The sequence below is a fragment of the Onychomys torridus genome, chromosome 8, assembly GCF_903995425.1.
Source record: "Onychomys torridus chromosome 8, mOncTor1.1, whole genome shotgun sequence".
In the NCBI taxonomy this organism is placed as follows: Eukaryota; Metazoa; Chordata; class Mammalia; order Rodentia; family Cricetidae; genus Onychomys; species Onychomys torridus.
The window spans coordinates 50,625,433-50,651,383 of record NC_050450.1 but is presented as its reverse complement, the minus strand read 5'-3'; the positions used below and the strand labels follow the sequence as shown (position 1 = coordinate 50,651,383).

At 40.9% G+C, this 25,951-nt stretch overlaps 1 protein-coding gene across 23 annotated transcripts in view; it reads left to right on the top strand.

Annotated features, from left to right (window-relative positions):
* The window catches only part of Ncor1 (nuclear receptor corepressor 1), a 154,348-nt gene that overhangs the window by 9,259 nt on the left and 119,138 nt on the right, over positions 1 to 25,951 (top strand). For all 23 annotated transcript variants that reach the window (XM_036196488.1, XM_036196485.1, XM_036196487.1 and 20 more), the window contains 2 exons: positions 12,969 to 13,146; positions 17,668 to 17,801. In XM_036196488.1, the coding sequence (XP_036052381.1) occupies positions 13,039 to 13,146; positions 17,668 to 17,801 (242 nt within the window). In that variant the 5' untranslated portion in view covers positions 12,969 to 13,038. The remainder of the gene's footprint in view (positions 1 to 12,968; positions 13,147 to 17,667; positions 17,802 to 25,951) is intronic.

The window sequence follows — 25,951 nt, the reverse complement described above, 5'->3', positions numbered from 1 at the left end:
TCTGTCTGTCTGTCTGTGTATTTGCAGTATGGCAGTATAGGAATGGAACCCAGGATCTTGCTCACAGTAGGCAAGTGCTGTACCACTGATCTACCTGTTAGCATTTAGGCACCTGTACTGGTCTGCCCTTAGGGTCCCTCCTGACAGGATATATCTTCAGCTGCAGCCACTAAGAGCACCGCTGTGTGCATTTGCCTTGCCCAACTCCCATTTCCGTCCCTTTCTCTTCCTTTGCTCTGGTCCTTGGTAGTTTCCTACAGCAGAAGTAGAACTCTATGCATTTTCAATTCTTCCTTCTTCCTCAGATGTGTGAACACTGACATTTGACACAACCATGCTTATTTTAGGCCTTTACTGTTAGAAAGCTCACGTTTTGTTAATGTTTCACCATCTTTCTTTAAAAACTATAAAAAATATAATTCTGGGACTGGTCTCTGCCCCCTTCTCTCCACTTCTCCCCTCTCTTTAATAAGCCTCCCCAAGTGAGCCCTGTTGTATAGTGTGACTCTTTCCCACCGTTTTAAAAATACAACACTACCACCTAACCTCTGCTCTAGAATATATTGTGGATTTTTTTTTTTTTTTTTTTTTTTGAGACAAAGCTTTGCTGTGTTGCCCAGCCGAGTTAAAATAATCCTTTCTCAGCACGAATAGCTGGGACTTAAGGCACACACCATAATGCCAGGTTAGGCTCTGAAATTGTTATGAGGTCATCATTATGATTGTGCACTGCCCTTTTCCTCATGCATTTGTATAACTGCCAGACTGTTTTGTTGACATTCTTGCTCTCATATACAGTTCAGATTCAGAACAATATGTTTTTAGGCAGTTTATTCCCCTTGGCAATAACATTGATAATATAATTTTGAACATGTTTGAAGTAATAATAATCATGTCTTTGAACTCCTATTCAAAGATATTTAATTTTGCATTACTTTAAAATACTTTTTATTTTTGTGTGTATGTGTATGATGTGTATGGACGAGTGAACATGCCATGGTGCATATGTGGAGGTCAGAGGACAATTTTGGGAGTCAGTTCTTGCCTTCTGCTTGTATATGTGTTCAGATATTGAACTCAGGTCTTCAGGCTTGTAACAGCAAGCACCTTATTTGCTGAGCCATCACACAGGCCCTGTAGTGCGTGCGTATGTGTGGTATGTGTGTGTGTCCCATTCTGTAGCTCAAGCTGGCCTGGAACTAAGTATCCCAATCAGGCCTCTTACTCTTGGTATTGATTCTGAGATTATAGGTGTAAGCTACCATGCCCATCTATATTGCTTTTGGCATATTTGAAATGAAGCTGGTGGGTTGTCCAAGGAAGGAGGATTGACATGTGATTTACACCAACCTAGACTGGGAGACCCTGCCTCAAGAAGAGGGGATGGGTTGGGGCTGGAGAGATGGCTCAGTGGTTAGGAGCACTAGCTGTTCTTCCAGAGGTCCCTAGTGTAGTTCCCAGCACCCACATGGCAGCTCACAACTGTCTGTAACTCCAGTTCTAGCGGATCCAATGCCCTTTTCTGGATTAAATGGGCACCAGGCATGCATGTACTGTATGTATGGACAGACATACATTTAGGCAAAAATACTCATATACATAAAAGTTATATATATATTTTTTATAGTTTTTAAAGAAAGTAAGTGAAACATTAACAAAACTTGTGCTTTCTAACAGTAAAGGCCTAAAATAAGCATGGTTGTGTCAAATGTCAGTGTTCACACATCTGAGGGAGAAGGAAGAATTGAAAATGCATAGAGTTCTACTTCTGCTGTAGGAAACTACCAAGCAGTATATGGTGACTCATGCCTACAACCCAGCTCTACGGAGGAAGAGGCAGACTAGGAATTCAATAACAGTGTTGGCTTCAAGTAAGCTTGAGGCCATCATGAACTGTGTGAGACCCTGTGTCAAAAACAAACAAATGAAACTCTCCACAAGAAAGGGGAGTTTGAGTGAGAGGAAGATTTTTACTGAATATCTTTTTGTATCTTTAAAAGACAGATTTTAATTGGATATTTTTAAAGATACATTTTAATTGGATATTTTTATAGTTTCCTTTTTTCTTTAAACAGGGTTTCTTTTTGCAGCCCTGGCTGTCCTGGAACTCACTCTGTAGGCCAGGCTGGCCTTATTAAACTCCACCTCTGCCTCCCGAGTGCTGGGATTTAAAGGCATATGCCCCCCACAGCTTGATTTCCTGTTCTTTTTCCTTTTTTAAATTTGTAATTATTTGATGTTGAATTTTTTTTTTTTCTGGTATAGGAAGTGAAATAGAAATACATTTGAGGGAGTATATGTAACTGTGTGTTTTTTCTCCCTAAACAGTCAATTGTTAAACCTGAAATTCACCAGAAAAACCAGTTCTACCATTTCGGCCAAATTTAAGCAAGCTTTTATTAACATTTAAAATACTGACCAAGATGGAATTTGGTCAGGACCATCATCTGGAATCTTTCTAGCTGTGTGGCCCCCAGACACGTGTTGGTTGGGCTTATATGGACGAAACCCATAGGCCACACCATACTTTCCCATGAGGCTTTTTTGTTATTTTTCCAAGAACTACAACTCCCAGGATCCCAGGAAGTTGCCTGGTCTTTGGGTAGGTGGGGCTTACAGATTAATTTAGGGTCTAGCATAATTTATTTAATGATCTGTTTGCTTTTGCTCAATATTGGTTAGAATTGCGAGTATTATAATTTACTAAGTCTATTTACTTACAAGTAAGTTGGAGACTTTTTTTGAGCAATTGTTTTTTCAATTTGTATATTGCAGTTTCCTTTGCATTACTATTGCTTTTTGACTTTATTTAGTACTGGAAAGGTTAGTCACTAGTTCCTTATTGTGTTTACTTTAGACTTTGATTATTCTGGTCCATGAATTCTTTGGATGAACTTTACTTTTTTTTTTTTTTTGAGACAGGGTTTCTCTGTAGCTTTGGAGCCTGTCCTGGAGCTCGCTTTGTAGACCAGGCTTGCCTTGAACTCACAGAGATCCACCTGCCTCTGCCTCCCGAGTGCTGGGATTACAGGCATGTGCCACCACCGCCTGGTCAAATAAGTCCTATACATCCATATTTATTTCTTATTTCAAGTGTATTAGGGAATTAGGGGAATTTTTTTTAAAGATTTATTTATTATGTATACAGTGTTCTGTGTGCATGTACACCCGCAGATCAGAAGAGGACACCAGATCTCATTACAGATGGTTGTGAGCCACCATGTGGTTGTTGGGAATTGAACTCAGGACCTCTGGAAGAACAAAGCAGTGTTCTTAACCTCTGAACCATCTCTCCAGCCCTGGGAATTAGGGGAATTTTAATTGTCGTGAGGATAAGAACTTAATTAAACTCATCCATTTCAGATAATGATAGAACAACACAGGAAGCACTCTCTGAGTGACAGCTGACCCTGTAGGGCGATAGGAAAAGCTGCAGGAGGTGGCTGCAGCTGATTTGAATCAAGGAGTGTGTCAGTTATATGAATGAATGACCTAGGACAAACATTCCCCAGAAGTGTAAAGAAGGACCAAGGCCTAAGGCTAGGTAGGACTCAGCAGCTCAGTGAGAAGTGGAGAGCAAGCTGGAGTTGTTTGGACTGAGTAGTTGCCTAATCAAGTAATACTTGTAGGCCCCATCACAAAGTAGTTTAGATTTTATTTGTAGTTTGTAGAAAACATTGAGAAACTTAAGTTAGAAGAATGATATGTTCTGACTCAATTTTCTTATTTGAATAATCTGAGTTTTGGTTGGAGAAAGGATTGAAGTAGGAAGTCCAGTTATAAGATTTTTTTTTTTTTTTTTAAATAGCAAGAGATTAGGAGGGTGGAAGTTGTGACGGAGAGGCCTGGGAGGCATTCAAGTGTATGTGGAAGGCTGAAGGCTGGCTCTTACTGCTGGAATGTCACTGAGGATTGAGTCCTGTTATTTGCTGCTGTGGCCGTGGGAATAGGACATAGTAGTCTGTGCCTTCACAGACGTCTGATGATTTGGTTTTGTTTTCTCTCTGTCGAACTAAGAAAATACCATTTAAAGTAAAATGCCTCCCACCCTCCGCTTTATTTTGTTGTGTACCTTAGTTTATATAGTCTTAGCTTTTGTTGTAACTTGTGTTTGTCTTTATTGGTGGCGTAAAAGAAATGGGAGGTCAAAGAACATAAGCTACCTTTGAAGTCTCTGACTGGGAATAGCTTTAGTTGTAATAGTATAATCAGAATATGGAGATGAGTTCCTGCACCTAAAGCCTTAGTGCACTGTAGTATATAATAACTAGTTTTTTAAAAAAGGTAACCCCTTCTTCTCCTTAGATATTGTCTGTTAGTTTACCTCAGCACTGGAAGTTAAATCCTGTTGCTGTTTTTTAATAATATATATATCTTTATTATAAATATTAAAAAAATTATGTGCATTGGTCATTTGCTTGCATGTATGACTGTATGAGGGTGTTGGATTACCCTCGAACTGGAGTTACAGACAGTTGTAAGCTGCCATATGAGTGCTGGGAATTTGAACCTGGGTCCTCTGGAAGAGCAGCCAGTATTCTTAACTGCTGAGCCATCTCTCCAGCCTCTAAATCTGATCTTAATACAGAATCCTTTTTTGGGTTTCTCAAGGATAGAATTAGCATGTAGTTATCTGCTTAGTTTTGACATTTCTTTTGTTCTTTTTTTCTCTATTAAGGTTATACTTAAATTTTTATTTATATTTCATTTTTTTTTGTTTTCTTTTTTCCTTTTTTTTTTTGTTTTCTTTTTTCCTTTTTTTTTTTTTTTTTTTTTTTTGAGACAGGGTTTCTCTGTGTAGCTTTGTGCCTTTCCTGGATCTCGCTCTGTAGACCAGGCTGGCCTCGAACTCACAGAGATCCGCCTGCCTCTGCCTCCCAAGTGCTGGGATTAAAGGCGTGCGCCACCACCGCCTGGCATGGTTTGTTTTGACAAGGCTTCATTTTGCAGTCTTGGTTGGGCTGGAACTTTCTAAGTAGACCAGGCTGGCATTGAACTCACAGAAATGAGTGAGTTCTCTTGCCTGTAATGGGACTAAAGGTATGTGCTACCTCAACCTAGCTCTTCTGTTCTTTTGTTAATTGGTTTTTTGTTTGTTTGTTTGTTAATTTCAGAGGACTAGCTCAATGTAATATATCCACACCACAAAGTGGTCAGTTTTATAGTTACTATTTAGCTATGCTGTCTTGGGAATCTTGCTTTTCACTTTATGAATAAAGGAGCTCTGTTTCTCTTTTACTTATGAATTCTTTTTTGAATGTTTACTGCCAAGTCCATCAATTAATATCCTTATTAAAGTTTTTCTTTTAGTATTATACTTTCTGGAGGCTAGGGTAATTTAACTTGATTTTCTTTTTAGCTTCCATTCATCTATCTGCCGTTTATTTTATCTATCTGTTGATCTATTTATTTATTTAATTTGTGTGTGTGTGTGTGTGTGTGTGTGTGTGTGTGTGTGTGTGTCTGCCTACAGAGGTCAGAAGAGGCATTAAATCCCCTGGAAACTGGAGTTACAAGTGTTTGTGATTCTCCATTTGGGTGTTGGAACAGAACCCTGGTCCTCTGTAAGAGCAGTAAATGCTCTAATTGCTGAGCCATCTCTCTATCTCTTGGTGTTTTGTTTTTGAAAGAAATATTTATTTACTTATATGCTTGTGTATGTATGCATAGGTCTGTGCATGCCTCAGCACTGGTTGTCGAGTTCATAGGACAGCTTTTGGGAGACTGTTTTCTCCTTCCATCATGCTTGTCCCTGGATATAACTTAAGACACCAGACTTAGTAGCATGTACTGCCAAACCATCTAGCCAGCCTCATTTATCTGTCTTATAAGTAAGACATTATACTGTCATAAAAGAGTATGTCATGTGTGACTTTTCTTTTTTAACAATAATGCTTTATATTATAAGGGAAAATTTATTCTAGTATTTTACGAATTACAGAATTTGCTTAGATGATTTCTAGTTTCTATTCTCTTCTGGAATCCAGACTTCTAGATGTGGGCTTTCTTTAAACCAGTCCCAGTCTGGAGAGTTTTAGTTAGTTTGAAACTGGTCTTTAGCCTGCCTAAACATTCTTTTGAGGTTAGACTAAAGTCTTGGGCCATTCTCTGAGAATCAGTAAAATTCTAATAGTTTCATAGTTTTTTTTTTTTTTAAACCATACCACAGAGAACATTCTTCTACTCTATTGCACATATATATTTATGTGTATATATATATTATTTTATTTAAATCAGGTTTTATTATTTTACCAGTTAAAAGTTGAACTCTAGGGGTTGGGGATTTAGCTCAGTGGTAGAGCGCTTGCCTAGCAAGTGTAAGGCCCTGGGTTCGATCCTCAGCTCCAAAAAAAAGAAAAGAAAAAAGTTGAACTCTAGAGGCTGGCAAGATGGCTCAGCAGTTAAGAGTACTTGTTGCTCTTGCAAGGACCTGGGTTTGATTCCCAGCACCCACATAATGGATCATAACCATCTGTAGCTCAGTGTCCAGGGGATCCAATGCCTTTTTCTGACCTCCACAGGTACCAGACATTCATGTGCTGTGCATACATACATGTAGACAAAACACTCATACACATAAAATAGAATAATCTAAAAAGTTAAAGATAGAACTGCATACTTTGTAGGGTCTTTTTTCCACATTGGTGAAATATGGTCTTCATTTCCACTGTGACCCTTGGTAGTGTCACTCTTATCTGAAGAGTCATCTGCAGACTTGCCACAGAGAAGTATATTTTTAGATATTTTCCAAGATAGTGTAGGCCACCTTGAAAACCTGTCCAAGTACATTTTGTTTATGCAAAGGATATAGGCTAAAAGCCAGGCGTTCCTGGTAAGAGGAGTATTAATCTTTTCTTTTTGGCAGATTGTATTTGAAATTTTGTTGTTTCAGGGTATGTGTGTTAAATAAGATTCAAACATATCTAAGCAGACCAATTTCATTTTGCCATTTTTGTTTGTTTGTTTGCCTTTTTATTTTGATGCAGTCTCATTATGTAACTCTGGCTGTTCTGGAATTCACTATGTAGACCAGGCTGGCCTCAAACTCAGAGAGAGCTGCCTGACTATCTCCTGAGTGCTTGAATTAAAGGCATGCAATATCTTGCCTGGCTCATTTTGCCATTTTTGTTTATTTGTTTTACTATCTGCTTGTATGATATTAGAGTCTGGTTTTATTGCTCTGTGGCATTCAGACAAGATGTGCTCTTCTCATAACAGTGACATCTAGTTTTAACATTTTCAGCCTTTTAAAGCATTGTATGTGTTGAAACTTATATGAGTTAGTTGCTTATAAAAATCTTGGTTTCTTTTTAACTTTCCCTTTTAATTTTGGAGACAGGGTCTCATGTAGCCCAGGCTGGCCTCAGAGGTGCTGTGACAACAAAGGCTTACCCTGAACTTGGGATCTTCCTGTCTCCACCTTCTGACTGCTGGGACTACAGGGGTGCACCCTGACACCTGGCTTGATCAGGTTTCTTAAAGAGTTCACAAAACATTTACATTTCATGAGTCAAGCATGCCGAGTTATTGGGTTTTGTCCCAAGAACTGAATTTACAGCCCATGGGATACCTCAGCAGGTCAGGGCATTTGCTATTAGGCCTCACAACCTGAGTTCAATCCCCAGAGCACAAATGATGGAAAGAGAAACTACTTCCACACATTGTCCTCTGCCATGCACCCACCCACCCACAGACACAGATACAGACATTCACACACAATATAAATAAATAAATGTAAAAATAATTTTAAAAAGAACTGAATTTATAGTTTGACATTGGCATTAAAAGTGCCATATTTCCTTTTAGCTCTAGCTTTGAATGGAATTTTTCATTTCAGTTGGTTTTGAACTACAAGGTATCTATTTTGTAGAGGTGTCTTGATGCTCCAGGACTGGACTACTGAGGAGTAGAGGGAAAGATGGAACGTTAGGGGACCTGAAAAGAGAGACTCCAGATTGGCACATTCTTACTGAATTTTGCTTTTGTATCTCTGACTTCTGGATGAGATGTTTGAGAGAAGTTCACTAGCTGGGAAACAGAAGGTCTGAACACTTGCCGTTCTGTGTTATGGGTGAGTTTTGAGGATGGGGGATTATAAGAACCTCCAGGCTACAGTTAAATGAGATTGGAATAGGCTGCTCTAACTCACAGATTTGTATGCCTTTAAGGGGTAGTCCTGTTATTTAGCTACTTATTGGTTATGTTGGGATGGGTTATTTTATTTCTGAGATAATTGTCTTAGTTTGGGTTTCTATTGCTGTGAAAAGACACCATGTCCATGGCAACTTTTTGGTTTTTTTGAGACAGGGTTTCTCTGTGTAGTTTTGGTGCCTGTCCTGGATCTTACTCTGTAGCCCAGGCTGGCCTCGAACTCCCAGAGAGCTGCCTGGCTCTGCCTCCCGAGTGCTGGGATTAAAGGCATGCTCCACTGCCTGGTTCCATGGCAACTATTACAAAGGAAACATTTAGTTGGTACTAGCTTACACTTTCAGAGGTTTAGTCCATTATCATCATAGCAGGACATGGCAGCTTGCAGGTAGACGCGGTGCTGGAGGAGGAGCTTAGTTCTACATCTTGATCCACAGGCAGTAGCAGGAGAGACTGTACTGGCCTTGGCTTGAGCATCTGAGACCTCAAAGCCTGCCCCCACAGTGACACACTTCCTCCAAGGCCACACCTCCTAATAGTGCCACTCCCTATGGGCCAAGCATTCAAACACATGAGTCTATGTGGGTCATACCTATTCAAACCACCACAGATGTCAAACTTGACTAAAATTATTCCTCAAAATCTAGGACATTCTGAAGTAGTATTGACAAAAGATGAAAACAAATCACTCAATTTACAGTGATAGTGAATGTAGGTGACAGATGGTGAACATTAGACTGTAAATTAAAACAACAAAATAAAAACCCCTATACCACATGAATTCCTTTCATTTCTACTTTTGCTCTTAGTTGTTCTTTGTCATAGAGTCTTTGTGCATATCTCAGGCTGGCCTGGAACTCATAATCCTCTTGCCTTATCCTCCCCAAAGGCAGGGATTATAGGCATGCAGCGCTATACCTGGATTATCACATGGTTTTGTTTTTTCTCTCTCTCTCCTTAGAAATATATATATATATATTTCTATATAAAGGGTTTCTTTATATAGACCTAGCTGTCCTGGAACTCACTCTGTAGACCAGGCTGACCTTGAGTTCACAGAGATCCACCTGTGTCTTTCTCCCAAGTGCTGGGATTAAAGACTTGTGCCACCATGCCCAGTGATATATATATATATTTATATTTCTATAAATAACAAAAAGGCAAAAGGAAAAAATGTTAGCCATGTTCATTTCAATTATTTTTCTAACAGTGGCCTAACAGATCAGAAATCATGTGAAGCTGGGTGGTACTTGGTGTTAACCAAGAGGCCAAGACATGAGTAAGTTCTTGCTTGCTACCTAAGCTACAAAGTACGGTAGAGAACATCAGTGTCTCCTGTTGCCACTGATGATTGATACTGGAAGAGTTGCTAAATTTGTTCTTTGGATCTATACAATCTGTTAGTCGGATTGATCTCAAAACCTCCCACCCTCACATTTGCTGACTTGCATGTCTTGGGTCTTGGAGGAAACAGGCAGAGGAAACAGGTAGCCATGCTCTAAGATGATTTTTAAAGTTTTTTCTCAAAGTTGTTTTCAAGTTAGATTGAAAACACTTCTGAAAACTTTATTTTCCAAGCCTAATTGGGTAAAGACTGAAAAAACAAACAAACAAACAAACAAACAAAAACCGCAAAACAGAAAATGGTGAAATTGGCCAAGTTTGCTGACTGGTCGTCAGTCCTCAAGCCTGTACCCTTGCCCAGCAGGCACAGAGCCCTGGATTTAATGCCCAACATGGAGGAGGACACCAGCAACAAAGCCAGTGTAGAAAATAACCTGTGGACTAGGGAAGTAACGTTGGTTGGTTGGTGCCTGCCTAGCACTGGGAAGATGGACCAGGGTCAAGGTCATCTTCAGGTGCATAGGCAGTTCAGGGGTCCTGGCTTATATGAGACTTGTTTTATCTTAAAAACAAAAGCCAATGTGGCTAGTGGTCACAGATATTAAATGGAGGGGGTAATAGATACATATGTGTTATATACACATATAATATATGCATACATTTGTGTATATATTTTTAATCTTAACATATAATTATTGTCCCCCAAATTAGTGTATGTATGTATATATATGTATGAAATCTTTTTCATAGGAATTTTACATAGTTTTATGTTATTCAAATGGAATTTCTATATACATTCTACATGTATCTTTTTTCACAATATATATAAAATAGTTCTCAATCATGTTTGTAAAGTATTCCTATCTTAATTATACTCATTCTTACTTTATTTGCTCTCTTGGAGCAAAACCTGTAATTATGCTCTAGGATAGGAATATCTACTAGTAGAAAGACATCTCATCTCCCTTTATGAATTCAATATTTATGTTTCCTTCTGGAGAGTTTTTCTTTTCTTTGAGACAGAGGCTTGTTGATATTGCTCAGGCTGGCCTTGAACTTGTTTTGTATCCTAGATAGGCTTCCAGGGTATCTGGGATTATAAACCTGTGCTATAAGGCCTGGCTTCGCCCAGAGGTTGGTTGGTTGGTTTGTTTTTGTTGTTGTTGTTTTGAGACAGGGTCTCTCTTGTATGGCCCTGGCTGTCCTGGAACTCTGTAGACCAGGCTGGTCTTGAACTCAGAGATCCACCTGCCTCTGCTGGGACTAAAGGCATGCGCCAGCACTGCCCAGCTCTGCTCAGAGTTTTTATTGGACCTGAAAAGAAGACTCTAGTACTTGAGTAAAAGAGGAAATGGGTTATACACAAAAGGCAAAGTCTTTGAAAGAGAAGCAGCTACAAAGTGCAGTAAAGGGAAACTTGTCTCTCTCGGTGTAAAAATGTCCTCGTGCCGTCTGTGAGATGACTTAGCTGTAAAGCACAGTGCTGGCTACCTGGGCCTGGGGACTCCAGTTTGACTTCTGAAACCCATGTAAAGGTAGAACAAGTCTGACTGCACAGAGTTATTCTCTGACCACCACCACCACCACCACCACCACCACCACCACCACCACCACCACCACCACCGTACTGTGTTATATGTGTGCACACATGTGAGCATGCACGCGCACACACATGTAATAATAAATGAGAAAAGAAAAAAGTTTTTTTCAAGACAGGGTTTCTCTGTGTAATAGCTCTGGTTGTCCTGGAACTTGCTCTGTAGACCAGTCTGGCCTCGAACTCAGAACTTAGAGATCTTCCTGCCTTGCTTCCTGAGTGCTGGGATTAAAGGTTTGTTCCATTACACCTGCCTGCTTGCTGCTGTAGAGGACCCAGGTTTAGTTCCTGTGGTGGCTCACAGCTATCCATAACTCCTGTTCCAAGGGATTCAACACCTCACTCTGACTTCCTCCTGCATGTGCTCGACCTACATGCATTCAGGCTAAACGCCCATTCACATGAAATAATAAATTTAAAAAAATGTGCAGAGAACAGTATAACTAATAGTTGTCTGCATATTGTTGGTGTTCAAGGAAGCAATATTTTATTTTACTTGCTTCTGCTTTAAAAGCTTAAAGAAAAACCATTTGTGTTTTTAACATGTTCTGTCCTGCACCTGTGAAAGTAAGACAGCGTTTCTTCCTTCACCATGTGGGTTCTGGTGATGGAAGTCCAGCTGCCATGCTGGGCCACAGCTGCTGCTGTCTGTTGAAACATCTTGCCAGTTCCTCAGTTTTGAACAAACAGTATTACAGATGGTACCCTTTCCTTCCTGAGATGTAATTATTCTCCCCGAGTAGGTGCTTCTTAAATTGAATGAGTATTAGAAACCGTAAGTATTTTGTCTGTAGTATATGACAGTGTGATGGAATGTCAGCAGAGTTGTATCTGTTCTGAAGTATGTACCTGTAGCTTACTGTACCTCCTGTGCAGTTCCTTATATGAACCTAACACAGGACAGTAACTGGAATTGAGAGTTTCTTTAGCTTTTCTTACTGTGATGCTGCAGTAAATGCCTTTTGAACATACGTCAGTATGTGAGTTTTTCCAGGATAGTCACTTAATTGCTAAAGAGTAACAGAGATGACATTTTATCCACTAAGTGTTTTATTGGGATAATTAACTATCAGTGAGGGAAAAAAACAGTTGTGTCTATTTTTGGGAAAAGAAAACCTGTGAGAAGATAAATGTCAGCTGGGCATGGTGGCACACGCCTTTAATCCCAGCACTGGGGAGGCAGAGGCAGGTAAATCTCAATGGGTTCAAGGCCAGCCTGGTCAACAAAGTGAGTTCCAGGACAACCAGGGCTGTTACACAGAGAACCTCTGTCTTGAAAAACAACAACAACAAAAAACCAAACCAAAACAACAAAAAAAGAAAATACAGCATTTTATCTTTACTCTTAAAATTTTATTATGGCAACATGAAATGTTAAATAGAAATAGTATACACAGATCATGCATAAAAGTGTGAATGTATTTAATACTATTGAACAGTTTACTTTTCTGTTTCATATGTTTTACCATGATTAGGAAACAACAATAACACCCCTCATACCCTTGTCATTGTATCATCAGTTGATAGAATGACATTTGGGTTGTTGCCAAGGTTATAATAAAAATCTACTTAGCTTGGATTAAGTGAAGGAGAACTTTATTAATAAGGACAAGGAAAGTCACATGCTGCTCATGGACACTGACCCTGGAAAGAAAAGACAAAAGTCAAAGCTGTTCCTGCACTGTCTCAAGTGTCTCCACTGTAGTCTGTGTAGAAGAACTGATGCACTGTTTATCAAGCTTTAATAACTTCTCTTAAGTAAATATATGAGGGTTTGACTGGCAATTGTGGCTTTGTATGTATAGCTATAGTTATCATTTTATCAGAAGGACATTTCATGTTTTAGTACTTACAAATTCTCTTTTTCCATCTTGTTTAGGTTGTTTCCTAGAAACATGGTTGTTTGTCGGACTTGATCTCACAGCCCAGTGAGGACGTCTTTACTGATAATGTCAAGTTCAGGCTACCCTCCCAACCAAGGAGCTTTCAGCACAGAGCAAAGTCGTTATCCTTCACATTCTGTCCAGTATACTTTTCCCAGCACCAGACACCAGCAGGTAAGTCATATTAGCTCAAGATACATCCATACTTTGTGGTTTCACCTTTCCTATGTAATAGATTTATTAGCTAGTGATGGAATGTTCTTGTTATTTTATCCATCCATCCATCCATCCATTTATCTATCTATCTATCTATCTATCTATCTATCTATCTATTTTTAAGATTTATTTATTATGTATAGTGTTCTGTCTGCACATATCCCTGCAGGCCAGAAGAGGGCGCCAGATCTCATTAAAGATGGTTGTGAGCCACCATGTGGTTGCTGGGAATTGAACTCAGGACCTTTGGAAGAGTAAGCAGCACTCTTAACCTCTGAGGCATCTCTCCAGCCCTTATTTTGTTTTGTTTTGTTTTTTTTTTGAACACAGGGTTTCTCCGTGTTGTTTTGGTGCCTGTCCTGGAGCTCACTCTGTAGACCAGGCTGGCCTAGAACTCACAGAGATCCGCCTGGCTCTGCCTCCCAAGTGCTGGGATTAAAGGTGTGCGCCACCTCCACCTGGCTGTTGTTGTTGTTATTGTTTTTTTTTTAATGGTAAGAATCATGCAGGAATCATTCACAGCCAGATGTGCTGGAACATGCCTATAATTCCAGCACTTGAGGGTCAGAGGCTAGAGGATGAGGGTTCAATACCTGCCTTGGCTATATAGCAAATTTGAAGCCCCCCACAGTTAAATGAGGCTTCATCTAAAAAATATACATACATATAGGTGCATACTTTATATATATACAGATGTCTTCAAAAATTATATGTTACACACACACACACACACACACACACACACACACACACCCCTTCACCTTCAGCCAGCTACAAAGAGCCAAAGTTTGAGAATTAATTATCTATCTTTTTGTTGTTGTGTTTCTGGTTTTTTTTTTTTTTTTGACAGGGGTTCTCTGTGTAGCCCTGGCTGTCTTGGAACTTATTCTGTAGACCAGCCTGGCCTTAAACTCAGAGATCTTCCTGCCTCTGCCTCACTGCTAGAACTAAAGGTGTGTGTTACCACTGCCCACTTAATTATCTGTTGTCTTATTGTGGATTCTACTAGATTTTAGAGATTGAATATCCCTCTTAATTTTTTTTACAATTATTTATTTTGTATGTGCACATGCTCTAGCATATGCATGCAGGTCTGAGGACTGGAGGTGGTTATCTCTTGCTACTGTGTGGATTCCAGGGATTGATCTCAGATTGTCAGGCTCGGCTCTAAGTACCTTCATCTGCTGAGCCATCTCACTAGCCCTGTTGCTCTGATTTTGATTGTAGGAATTCACAGAAAAGTGTAAATTGTTGATAGTCTCTAGGATAACAGCTTATTACATTCCATGCTCTGGTTTAAGCTGGCTAGATAATTTGGTCTCTCCTTAGTTTTAGAATAAATACCTCTACCTCAATGAGAGATTTGATGGTAGGAAGGTGAGGAAGTTTCTGTAATTTAACCTTTTGAAAATGAAATATGAGGTGAAGCTCCCAGCTTATTGGACAAAAGCTAGCAATGTAAGAGATTTGAAGAAAAGTACAAAAGGAATGTTGGGTGTGGTGGCATCTTCCTGTAACCCTGGAGCTCAGCAAATGGAAGCAGGTCTATTTCAGGTTAAGGACAGTATGGACTACATAGCCAGACTGTATCTCTCAAAAACAAACAAAACAAGGAAAGGAAGAAATGTATCTTAATTAGGATTTCTTTTTTTTTTTTTTTTTAAGATTGATTTATTATGTATACAGCATGTGTGACTGCAGGCCAGAAGAGGGCATCAGATCTCATTACAAATGGTTGTGAGCCACCATGTGGGAATTGAACTCAGGACCTCTGGAAGAGCAGTCGGTGCTCTTAACCTCTGAGCCATCTCTCCAGCCCATAGGATTTCTTTTGCTAAGATAAAGCACCATGACCATAAGCAATGTGAAGAAGAAAGGGTTTATTTCATCTTGACAACTCTCAGGTCATACTCCATCACTGAGGGAAGTGAGGACAGAAACCTGGAGGCAGGAACTGAAGCAGAAGCCATGGAGGAGTGCTGCTTATGGGCTTGCTCCTTATGGTTTGCTTAGCCTGCTTCTTTATACACCCCAGGGCCACCTGCCCCGGGCTGACGCTGCCCACGCTGAGTCCTTCCACACCAGTCATCAGTTAAGACGGTGCCCCACAGGCCAGTTTGGGGGGGCATTGTCTCAACTGAGGTTTCTTCTTCCCAGTGATTCTAGCTTGTGTCAAGTTGACATAAAATTAGACACAAAATGATATAGTCATCTTGGAGAATATAACAGAAAGCACATTTATGAATCATGTATAGTTGAGTATTAGTGAGGACTCCTTTGAAATATGGTTCTGATTTGGAATGAGAATGGATATCCTTATGTCTCTGCAGAAAAACTTGCTTTTTTTTGTTTTTGAGACAAGGTTTCATCTGTAGCTTTGGAGCCTGTCCTGGACTAGCTCTGTAGACCAGGCTGGCCTCGAACTCCCAGAGATCCGCCTGGCTCTGCCTCCCAAGTGCTGGGATTACAGGCGTGCGCCACCACCGCCCGGCCAGAACTTGCATTTTTTTGTTGATGCTCTTGTTGGCTGAAGTTGCTTTGTGTTCCTAGGTTGACAGTTTTTATCGTGACTGGGTGTCAGGTTTTGTTTCTTCTTGCTCCAGTGCTATCCATGTGATTGCTGATTTACTGGGTCATTGTGTTACTGTTTCCTTTGTTTATATTACTGTGTGTGTCTCTGTGTGCTTATGGAAGTCAGAGGATGACTTGAAGGGGTAGGTTCCCCTAATTGTTCTTTGATCAGAAACAGTATTAACTCAGCCTTGTGACTTTTCACTCTCTGCAAAGACTTAAGGGGACCAAATTCAAGTTTAAGAATCTTTTTGTATGTAATTCCCTCCTCTGTAGAAGTCTTTAGAAATACTGACTTCTCTAAACCTCTATCACTGTGTCTTCAATAATCATGATTGTAGAGCCCTGTTTGAATGCCCAGGGCTGTAGACTTTAAAATTGATTCTAGGCAGAAAGGTTACAATTTTCTCTCAGAGGTCACATCTTATACAGCCTGTTGCTCACTATCTGAAAATAGTTTTTATGAATTTTCCATTTGTCTGTCTGTCTGTTTATTTGAGACAGGAGCTAACTGTGTAGCCTTAAATTCCTTATGTAGTCCAGATTGAGTGCTGGGATTCTAGATCTATGCTCTTGTGTCCAGCTGGATTCTACCTTTTGATTTTTCTGAAGTTGCCCCCCCCATGAGACAGTCTAGACAGTGGTACAGGGTTGGAACTGGAGGCTGCTATGCACTGTTGCGGCATCTTTTTTCCTCCCACTCATTTTTGAATAATTCAAAACCCCCAAATCTTTAAGAGAACATCAGTGGCTGATATGTTTTCAGAGTTCTTGAATTGTGAAAACTTGATGTTCTTGAGTGAATGATGATCTTGCTACCGAACTTACAAAGTCAAAGCTTTTCTTGGAACCTGCTCTGTGCTGTTGCCTGTCTGCTTCTGTTTATTTCTGCTGATAAGCCAGTGCTCTTCTTATGTTCCTTGTTTTAGGAAGCCTTTGGTTTGTGTTTTGGAACATGTAGTAAATCATTATCCTTGGTTTTCTACATTAAAAAATTAAATTTGCACTATTTATTTTTATGTGTAGGTCTGTATGCCACACTACATGTGCTGGAATTGATCCTCTCTTTCCCCGTATGGGTTCCGGGGATTGAACACAGGTTTTTCGAGTCTGCAGGCAGGACCTCCACCTGCTGAGCCATCTTCCAGCCCTCTAAAGTTTTTTCTTTTCTTTTCTTTTTTTTTTTTTTTTGAGCTGAGGATCGAACCCCAGGCCTTGCGCTTGCTAGGCAAGTGCTCTACCACTGAGCTAAATCCCCAACCCCGAGTTTTTAATGTATGGACTGTGGACTAATTTTAAACTACCTTAGCTTTTCTCCTTGGTTCTTCTAAACCTAAGGACTGTCATTTCTAACTTCAGAGAAATGATGTGTTATTTCTTAGGATATTGCCTGTTACCTTTCGTGGTGGGTGTGCTTTTTATACCTATGTTATTATGATCCTCTGAATGACTTCCTCTGGTTGTCCTCTGACCTCCACATATATGCCATGGCATATGTACAACCTATTCCTACTTCCACAATAAATTAAATAAATGTGAAAATGTAAATAAGGGATTGGAGTGATGACTCAATGGTTAGAATGCTTGCTGCTCCTCAGAGGACTGACTGGAGTTGGTTTTCAGCACCCACGTCTATAATGCCTGCTTCGGAGGTTCCAACACCTTCTTCTGGGCTCTGAGATTATCCGCCTGTGTGTGTGCAGACATAAAACAGGCACTCACATACACATAAGGGGAAAAAATCTTACTAGAAATAATTAAAATATTGTGAAAAATTGGCCCATTAAAGGATTAAACTTGTCATTGCTATTTGTTTTCATACTTATTGGTTCCTAATTACTTGATTTAACCTCGTGATCGTGTTCTTATTTGTAGTTAATAGTTAACTTAAAATTATTTTACTCCCAGGAGTTTGCAGTCCCTGACTATCGCTCTCCTCATATTGAAGTTAGTCAGGCATCACAGCTTTTACAGCAGCAGCAGCAGCAGCAGCTTCGAAGACGACCTTCCTTGCTTTCAGAATTTCACCCAGGTTCTGACAGGTAATGGGATTTCTTTTATGTTCCTACTAAAGGCTAATTGAATTACATCATTTATTTATTATTTTTAATTTTTTCCTAGCAAAGCTTCAACTGGTCTTTTGTTTTGTTTTTTTTTGAGACAGGGTTTCTTTGTGTAGTTTTGGTGCCTGTCCTGGATTTTGTTCTGTAGACCAGGCTGGCCTCAAACTCACAGAGATATGCCTGGCTTCAACTGGTCTTTTATACAGTTTGTGTTTTGAGTTCTTGTATTGGTTTTCCTTGAACTCCAGAGCTTCCTTTTCAGTCTCCCATGTGCTGGTTGATTGCAACACTTGTCTCATATCTCTTTTTTTTTTTTTTCAGAGCTGAGGATTGAACCCAGGGCCTTGCACTTGCTAGGCAAGCGCTCTACCACTGAGCTAAATCCCCAGGCGCCCCCCCCCCCCCCCCCCCGCGCGCTTTTTGTGATTGTTTTTCCATTAAAAAAATTCCATGAGGCTGGGTGGTAGTAGTGCATGCCTTTAATCCCAGCACTCGGGAGGCAGAGCCAGGTGGATCTCTGTGAGTTCTAGGCCAGCTTGGTCTACAGAGTAAGATACGGAATAGGCACCAAAACTACACAGAGAAATCCTGTCTCTAAAATCCAAAAAAAAGAAAAGAAAAATTATATAATTACATTTTTAATGAAAATTTACTTGCTTTACTTCATTATGTATATGGGAGTATGCCATGTGTAATGGTTCATATGTGTAAGTCAGAAGACAGCTTGGTGGCAGGGATCAGTTTTTTACTTCTACCTTATGTATCTTGGGGATCAAACTAAGGTTTTCAGGCTTAGTGGCAGTCATCTTTATCTGCTGAGCCATATCTCTAGCTTTGTTTTTTTATTTGTTTTGAAACAGGGTCTCCCTTGTAGTCTTGGAACTCACTCTGTAGACCAGGCTGGCCTCAATCTCACAGAGATCTGCCTGCCCCTGCCTCCTGAGAGCCACTGTGCCTGGCCCCTTAGTGAAGTTGATTCCTTCATGATTTCATACATACATACTGTATTCTGGTTACTCCTCCTCTTTCCTATTTCTCTCCCAGTTCTGCTAGCCCCTTCTTTCTGCAAATCACTTTCCCCGTTTACCAGTTTGGCTTGGTTTTGTGTTTCAGAATTTCTAGTGCCATCTGGGTGATTGACCTCCAGAGGCTCCGGCTCGCAGTGGGTGTGCAGCTAGACACTCTGCCTCTCCAGAATCTCTCGGCTGCTTTTAGAGCAGCAGTAGGTTGTAGGCCAGCACCCGGCTGTTAGGAGGACCTGTCTTCTGTGGACCCAGTACACTGTTGCTATGAGTTTGTGGTTGCCGTGACTTGCCATACTTGGGGGATGGTATTTTACTGCCCCTTCCCTCATCCTCTGGCTATTGCATTCTTTCTATCTTCTCTTCTCCGGTGTTCTCCAAATTTTAAGGGGGTGATGTAAATGTCGTGTCTTTATTCTCATGTTTTGTACAGCTCTGAGCCTTTGTGTTTGTCTTCATTTGCTGCAAGAAGAAGACTGTTTAAGTATTTGTCTGTGCATATAAGCATAACAATTTAGGAAATGTTTTCAGCTAAGTGGCCACTTTATGTTCTGCTGATGGGCCTAAGACCTCTTCAGTCAATGCTTTGAACCAGTCTTTTTTTTTTATGACTTATTTTATTTTATTTTTTAAAAGATTTATTAATTTATTTATTATGTATAGTGAGTGTTCTGTCTGCAGGCTGGAAGAGGGCACCAGATCTCATTGTAGATGGCTGTGAGCCCACTATGTGGTTGCTGGGAATTGAACTCAGGACCTCTGGAAGAACAGCCAGTGTTCTTAACCTCTGAGCCATCTCTCCAGCCCCTTGAACCAGTTTTATAGTGTTAGGTATGCAGTTCCTCTTGTAGAGCAAGTCCCAAATTCAATTAGGAAGCCGTTTGTTGGTCATGGGGCCAAGTTCAGAGTTCAGGGTCTGGGGATGGAGGGTTGAGGGGAGCTGGGAGATTAGAGGATGAACGGAGTGGCTGACAAATGATACATAGTTTATTATAGGCAAGAGCATGCACCCTTGGTCCAAGGACATTTTTAGAGGATCACACAAAAGTGGCTTCTTTCCAGAACTGGTTACATAATGAGTTGTGTAACAGTCACCTTTATTGTTTATTGATGGGTGTTTGAACGTACTGCAGTGGTGTCTGTTTGAACTAAGTCATTTCTGATGTCCACACTAGTGCCATGTTACCTCAACTTCTGTCTGGCTCTTAGGACTTCTGTTCCGTCAGTTGTTATCCCTGTAATACTCTCATTACCATCTCCTCAGTTAGTGCATCTTGCCTGACAGGTTATTATGGGTTATAAATGTAGAAGCTGGATTAGATTATCAATGTCTTTACCCTACAGTTCACCTGCATTGCACCATCTGGCACCATGAGATCCAGCCAGCAGAGACGCGTCTTCCAGTCCAGTTTCAACTTGATTTCTCTACACCTTGTATCTAAGGTTTAGTATCTCTACAGCAGTAGGGTCATACCAGCTAGTTTGGGTGGGTAGCCAAGAGAAATGGCAAGAGCTTGCATTGTTTTGGTGGCTTCTGGAGCCTCTGCCATCTCCTCCAAAGGCATCCCATATTTGGCACTGGAGTTTTTGTTTAGTGACCTGTTGTTTCTTGGACCTGTGTAGTCTAGTCTTAGAGCTCCTGCCTTCAGACTTTGCTTTGTTTTTTAATTGATAATAAGTTACCTTGTGTTTCTCATACCCTCTTTATTTTGTCTGACCTTTGCCCTCTATCCTCAGTCCCTTGCCTCCTTTATTCCCGCTCCTCTCTTTGCTGACACTCTCTCCTTTGAGCATCATCTCGCCCCCATTTAAACTATGTGGTACTGTTTCATAAGTTCCGATTTTGTCTGCGCCCCCCCCCCCCCCTCTGAGACAGTGTTTCTTGCGTAGCCCTGGCTGCTTGGAATTTGCTCTGGAAGGCAGCTATGCTCACCACTATACCACCAATGCAGTAGAATTTGCTCTGTAGTTCAGGCTGGCTTAAAATTCAGAGATCCACCTGTTTTTGCCTCCCTAATGCTGGGATTAAAGGCATGTGCTGCCAGGCTTATTTTTCTGTCTCTGTATTTGAATGTTTTTAGATACCATACATAAGTAAGTGAAATCATGTAACATTGTCTTTCTTTTTTTCTTTGTCTTTTTTTTTTTTTTTTTTTTTGGTTTTTCGAGACAGGGTTTCTCTGGGTAGCTTTGCGCCTTTCCTGGAACTCGCTTTGGAGACCAGGCTGGCCTCGAACTCACAAAGATCTGCCTGGCTCTGCCTCCCGAATTCTGGGATTAAAGGCGTGCGCCACCACTGCCCGGCCCAACATTGTTTTTCTATGTTTGGTTTATTTCATTTAATCTAATGTCCTCTAGGCACATCAATATTGTAATTAAGGCAAGATCTCAATTTAAAACAAACTGAGTAACGTTCTCTCTCTCTCATTTTTGTCTTGACTGTTGATGTTGCAACGAACATGAAAGTGCAGATATATATCTTAATTTCCTTAGAAATTGTCATAGTCTTTTGAATAGTGACTGTACCAATCTTTACTTGCCATCACTGTACTAGGACTTGTTTTTTCTACATCCTTGTCTATATTTTTTCTTTTTGATAGTAGGAGTCTTTTAAAATTTTAAATTAATTAATTGATTTAGAGACAGAGTAACTATGTTGCCTTGGTTGGTCTGGAACTAACAATATAGAGCAGGTTGGTCTTGAATTTATAGAGATCTACTTACCTCTGCCTCCTGAGGGATGGATTAAATGGGTATGACACCACACCCTGCCAATTTGTTTGATATTTTGTATATTGGTGTTTTGCCTTCATGTGTGTCTGTGCACCATGTGTGCAGTGCCCACAGAGTCCACAAGAGGGCACTACCTCTCCTAGGGCTGTGGTTACAGACAATTGTAACCATGGATTTTCTGGAAGAACAGCCAGTGCTTTTAACCACAGAGCCGTATCTCCAGCCCAATAATAGGAATCTTAATGGATGGATGGCTAGTGGGAAGTGGTATCTATCTCACAGTCATTTTGACTTGCATTTTCCTATTAGTTAATAATATTGGATGCCGTTTCACATGCATCTTTGCAGTCTTATTTATTTTTTATTGTTTGGAAAAATATGTAGGCACAGTTTGTGCTTCTTTTGAAGATTGTGGTGTGTGTGTGTGTGTGTGTGTGTGTGTGTGTGTGTGTGTGTGTGTGTGTATCTGTGTCTGTGTGTCCCCGTCCATGTGTCTGTTCGTCCCTGTGATAGTATGAAGGCTAGAGGTATTTGCTTCCACCTCCCTGTCCCCAGGCATAGTCTGTAGGGTTTTGAATGAGGTGATAGGGACACAAGTTACCAAAGCATAGAACTTGTTTGGTGAATCCTCATCCTCATTATGTATTCTGGACAAATGTACATGGATACAATATTCTTTGGCCCAGACAGCTTTGTGGAGCCTAGTATTGGCACTCATATCTGGAGTCCCTTCTCCTTCATGGCAGATTTCTGGATTTCTTTGAGTGCCTGAGGGGCAAACTTCTTGAAGTCATGTGATTCTGATCATTGATGGTGTAGTTTCCAAGCCAGCGACTTGTTGACTGCATAAGGCCTTCTTTTTTCCGCCCTTCTTTGCTGCAGCATTCTGCCAGTACCAAGTTGAAATTCCACCTGCTTTAGTTTTGAGATGGACTCTCTCCCTGAAGCTGGAACTCCAGCAATCTACCTATTCCTCAGTTTTGTACATGGGCTCTGGAAATCTTAACTCAGGTCCTCAAGCTTGTGTGGCAAGTGTAATTTGTTGAGCCATTTTCTTAGTCTCAGGTGATTACATTTTCTTTTGGGTTATTTGAATTCTTTATAAATTTTGGATATCAAATAACAGTTTTCTAATTTACTATTTGTCAGCAGAAACTTTTAAAACATATATATATATATATTTTTTTTTTTGGGGGGGGGTGTTTCGAGACAGAGTTTCTCTGTGTGGTTTTGGTGCCTGTCCTGGATCTCTCTCTGTAGACCAGGCTGGCCTCGAACTCAGAGAGATCCGCCTGCCTCTGCCTCCTAAGTGCTGGGATTAAAGGCGTGTGCCACCACCGTCCGGAAACATAATTAATTCTTTGGTAATTTCACATCATGCACCCAAATCCCACTCATTTCCCAGTCTCGCCATATCCATCCCTCACCCCCATAGCATCTCCCTCAAAGAAAATTAAAAAAAAAAATCCGTTAATTCAAAACAAACAAAAAAGCCCCCTTTACCCTCCGTCTTTTCTGCCTCTCCAACACCCCTCATTTGTCTTAGTGACATTGGGAGCTTTAGTGTGTCATGAAGTGTATGTACCCTTTTGCCCAGTCCAATTTACTTGCAAATGTTTATTGCAATGAATTGTTGGTCTGGTTCAGGACCTCTGGCTTCTGGCACACCATCAACGCTGGACCCTTACTGAAAACCCTCTCATTGTCCTGAGTCATGGGAAAAACCCTGGCTGGTTTTGTAGGACCAATCCCTTCATGCATTCCTGCAGGTCATGGATAGGGTAGTTGCTGGGGTGGATCAACTCAAAGCCCTGATGTCAGTCTGGCTGGTAGCTGATTTGGTCAGGTCGGGGGGCCCCTGGGGCCTCTCTGCTCAGGTAAGGAGTGGAGCCATCTGGCAGGCCATCTGGCAGGCTCTCCCATGCCTGTGGTTCTGGGTGGGGTCATTTCAGCTCTCCCTTGAGGGGTGGCACTACTCTTCTGCTGCAGTGGCCAGTGAGGGGTAGGGGCACACTGGCTCAGCACAGCCTCAGATTTCAACATGCATGGTTCCTTTGGTCCCCTGTGGTATTTTGGGGCACAGATCAATACAGACCCCAGCTGCAACAGGACCACAGATCCCGACATGGCTCTTGGCAGCAGTTCAGGCCTGAATGCTATGGATATCGCTTTGTATAAATAAAATGCTGGTTGGCCAGTGGCCAGGCAGGAAGTATAGGCGGGATAAGAGAGAAGAGAATTCTGGGAGGTGGAAGGCTGGGGCAGAAAGACACTGCCAGCCGCCACCATGACAAGGGAGATGTGAGGTACCAGTAAGCCACGAGCCGCGTGGCAACTTATAGACTAACAAAAATGGGTTAATTTAAGATAAAAGAAGTAGATAGCAAGAAGCCTGCCATGGCCATACAGCTTTTAAGTAATATAAGTGTATGAGTGATTACTTTATATGTGGGTTGTGGGACCGCGGGGGCTTGGAGGCACCTGGAGAGAAGCACTCCAACTACACCCGAATGTCACCATGGCCCCGGGTGGCAGTGTAGGCAACTCATATTGGCATGATCCTGGCAGCAGCATAGCTTTTGGACGTTGACATAGCCTCAGGTGGTGGCTCAGATCCTGGGGGATCTGTGTGGCCTTTGGTGGGAACATGGGCCATGGGTGTCAACACAGACTCTGACTGGGGTAAGACGACGGAAACAGACATGACCTTCGTCAGCAGCCCAGACCTGCCTGGCGTCCCTATGGCCCCAGGTGGCAAGCTGGCCACCCATATTAGCCTGTTCCTCACCACTTCTGCTTCTTCAGTTCTGCTTCTTTCTAAACTACATGAACTGGTCTGCTTCTCTTTCTCTCCCGTTTTTCCATCATCTATTTGTTCATCATAATGGTGTCTTCCCTCCCCGTACGGCAAGGTCCCAGGTGGGCCTGGGCCTTTGGATATCTTCATCCAGCCTGGGGCCATGAGGATCAAGGTGGGCCTGTGGCTGTCTTTCACCTGCCTGGGCTGTGAGGTGGGCCTCCAGCAGAAACTTTTGAGTTTGATACAAATCTAATTTATTTATTTTTGCATTTGTGGCCTGAGATTTTGTTATGTTAGAAAAAAAAATCAAGGCCAATGCCTGCTTTGGAGTCTTCCCTCTCTGTTCTCTGTTTGGGATTTCATAGTATCCAGCCTCATATTTAATCTTCTTTCATTTTCAGTTGATTTTTCTATATTGTGTGTATAATTTCATTCTTGTGTGTGTAAAGATACAGTTTTTCCAGCTTGATGTACCAAAGAAACTATATTTTTCCTGTTGTGATCTCTTGCTATACTTGTAAAAAATTAGTTCACCTTATATTTTTGGCCTTTCTATTCCCCTCTGGTAGTCTGTCTGTAAGTTTTAGGTCAATACCATGTTACTGGTTTTGTGATTTTTTTTTTTTCAAATTTAATATATATGGGTATTTTGCCTTGATGTTTGTCTGTGCAGCATGTGTACAATGCCCATGGAGGCCAGAAGAGGACCCTTAATCTCCTGGAACTGTAGTTATATGCAGTTGTGAATTGCCGTATGGGTGCTGGGAATCGAACCTAGGTCCTCTGAAAGAGCAGCCAGTGCTCTTAACCACTAAGCTATCTCTTCAGCTCCTCAATTCTTTGTTTTGATTATTATTCCCTTGTAATATAATTAAATTGAGCCGAGTGGTGGTGGCGCATGCCTGTAATCCCAGCACTCGGGAGGCAGAAGCAGGTAGATCTCTGTGAGTTCGAGGCCAGCCTGGTCTACAGAGTGAGATCCAGGAAAGGCACAAAGCTACACAGAGAAACCCTGACTTGAAAACAAACAAACAAAAACAACAACAATTATATATATACATATATATATACACACACACATTATATATATAATACATTATATATATAACACACATATATATAATTTTAAATCAAGAAATATGCCTTTCACAATTGTTTTGGCATTTGTGGTATTTTGTGTCTGTGTGTATTTTATAGTTTTGTTTGTGAACAATCCCTTGAGAATTTGCTATTATCATTGTGCTTTAGGTCAGTGGTTCTGATCCTCTGGGTTATGACTCCTTTGGCAAACTTCTGTCTCTAAAAGTATTTACAGTATGATTCATAACAGTAGCAAAATTATAGTTATGAAGTGGCAACGAAAATAATTTTATGGTTGGGGGGTCACTACAACATGAAGAGCTGTATTAAAGGGACATAGCATTAGGAAGGTTGAGAACCACTGCTTTAGGTAATATAGACATTTAAAAAATACTCTACTGATTATCCAGCAAAATGGCTCAGTGGGTAATGGTGCTTGCTTGCCAAGCCAAAGATGACCTGCGTTAGATTCTCAGAATTCGCATGGTGGAGGG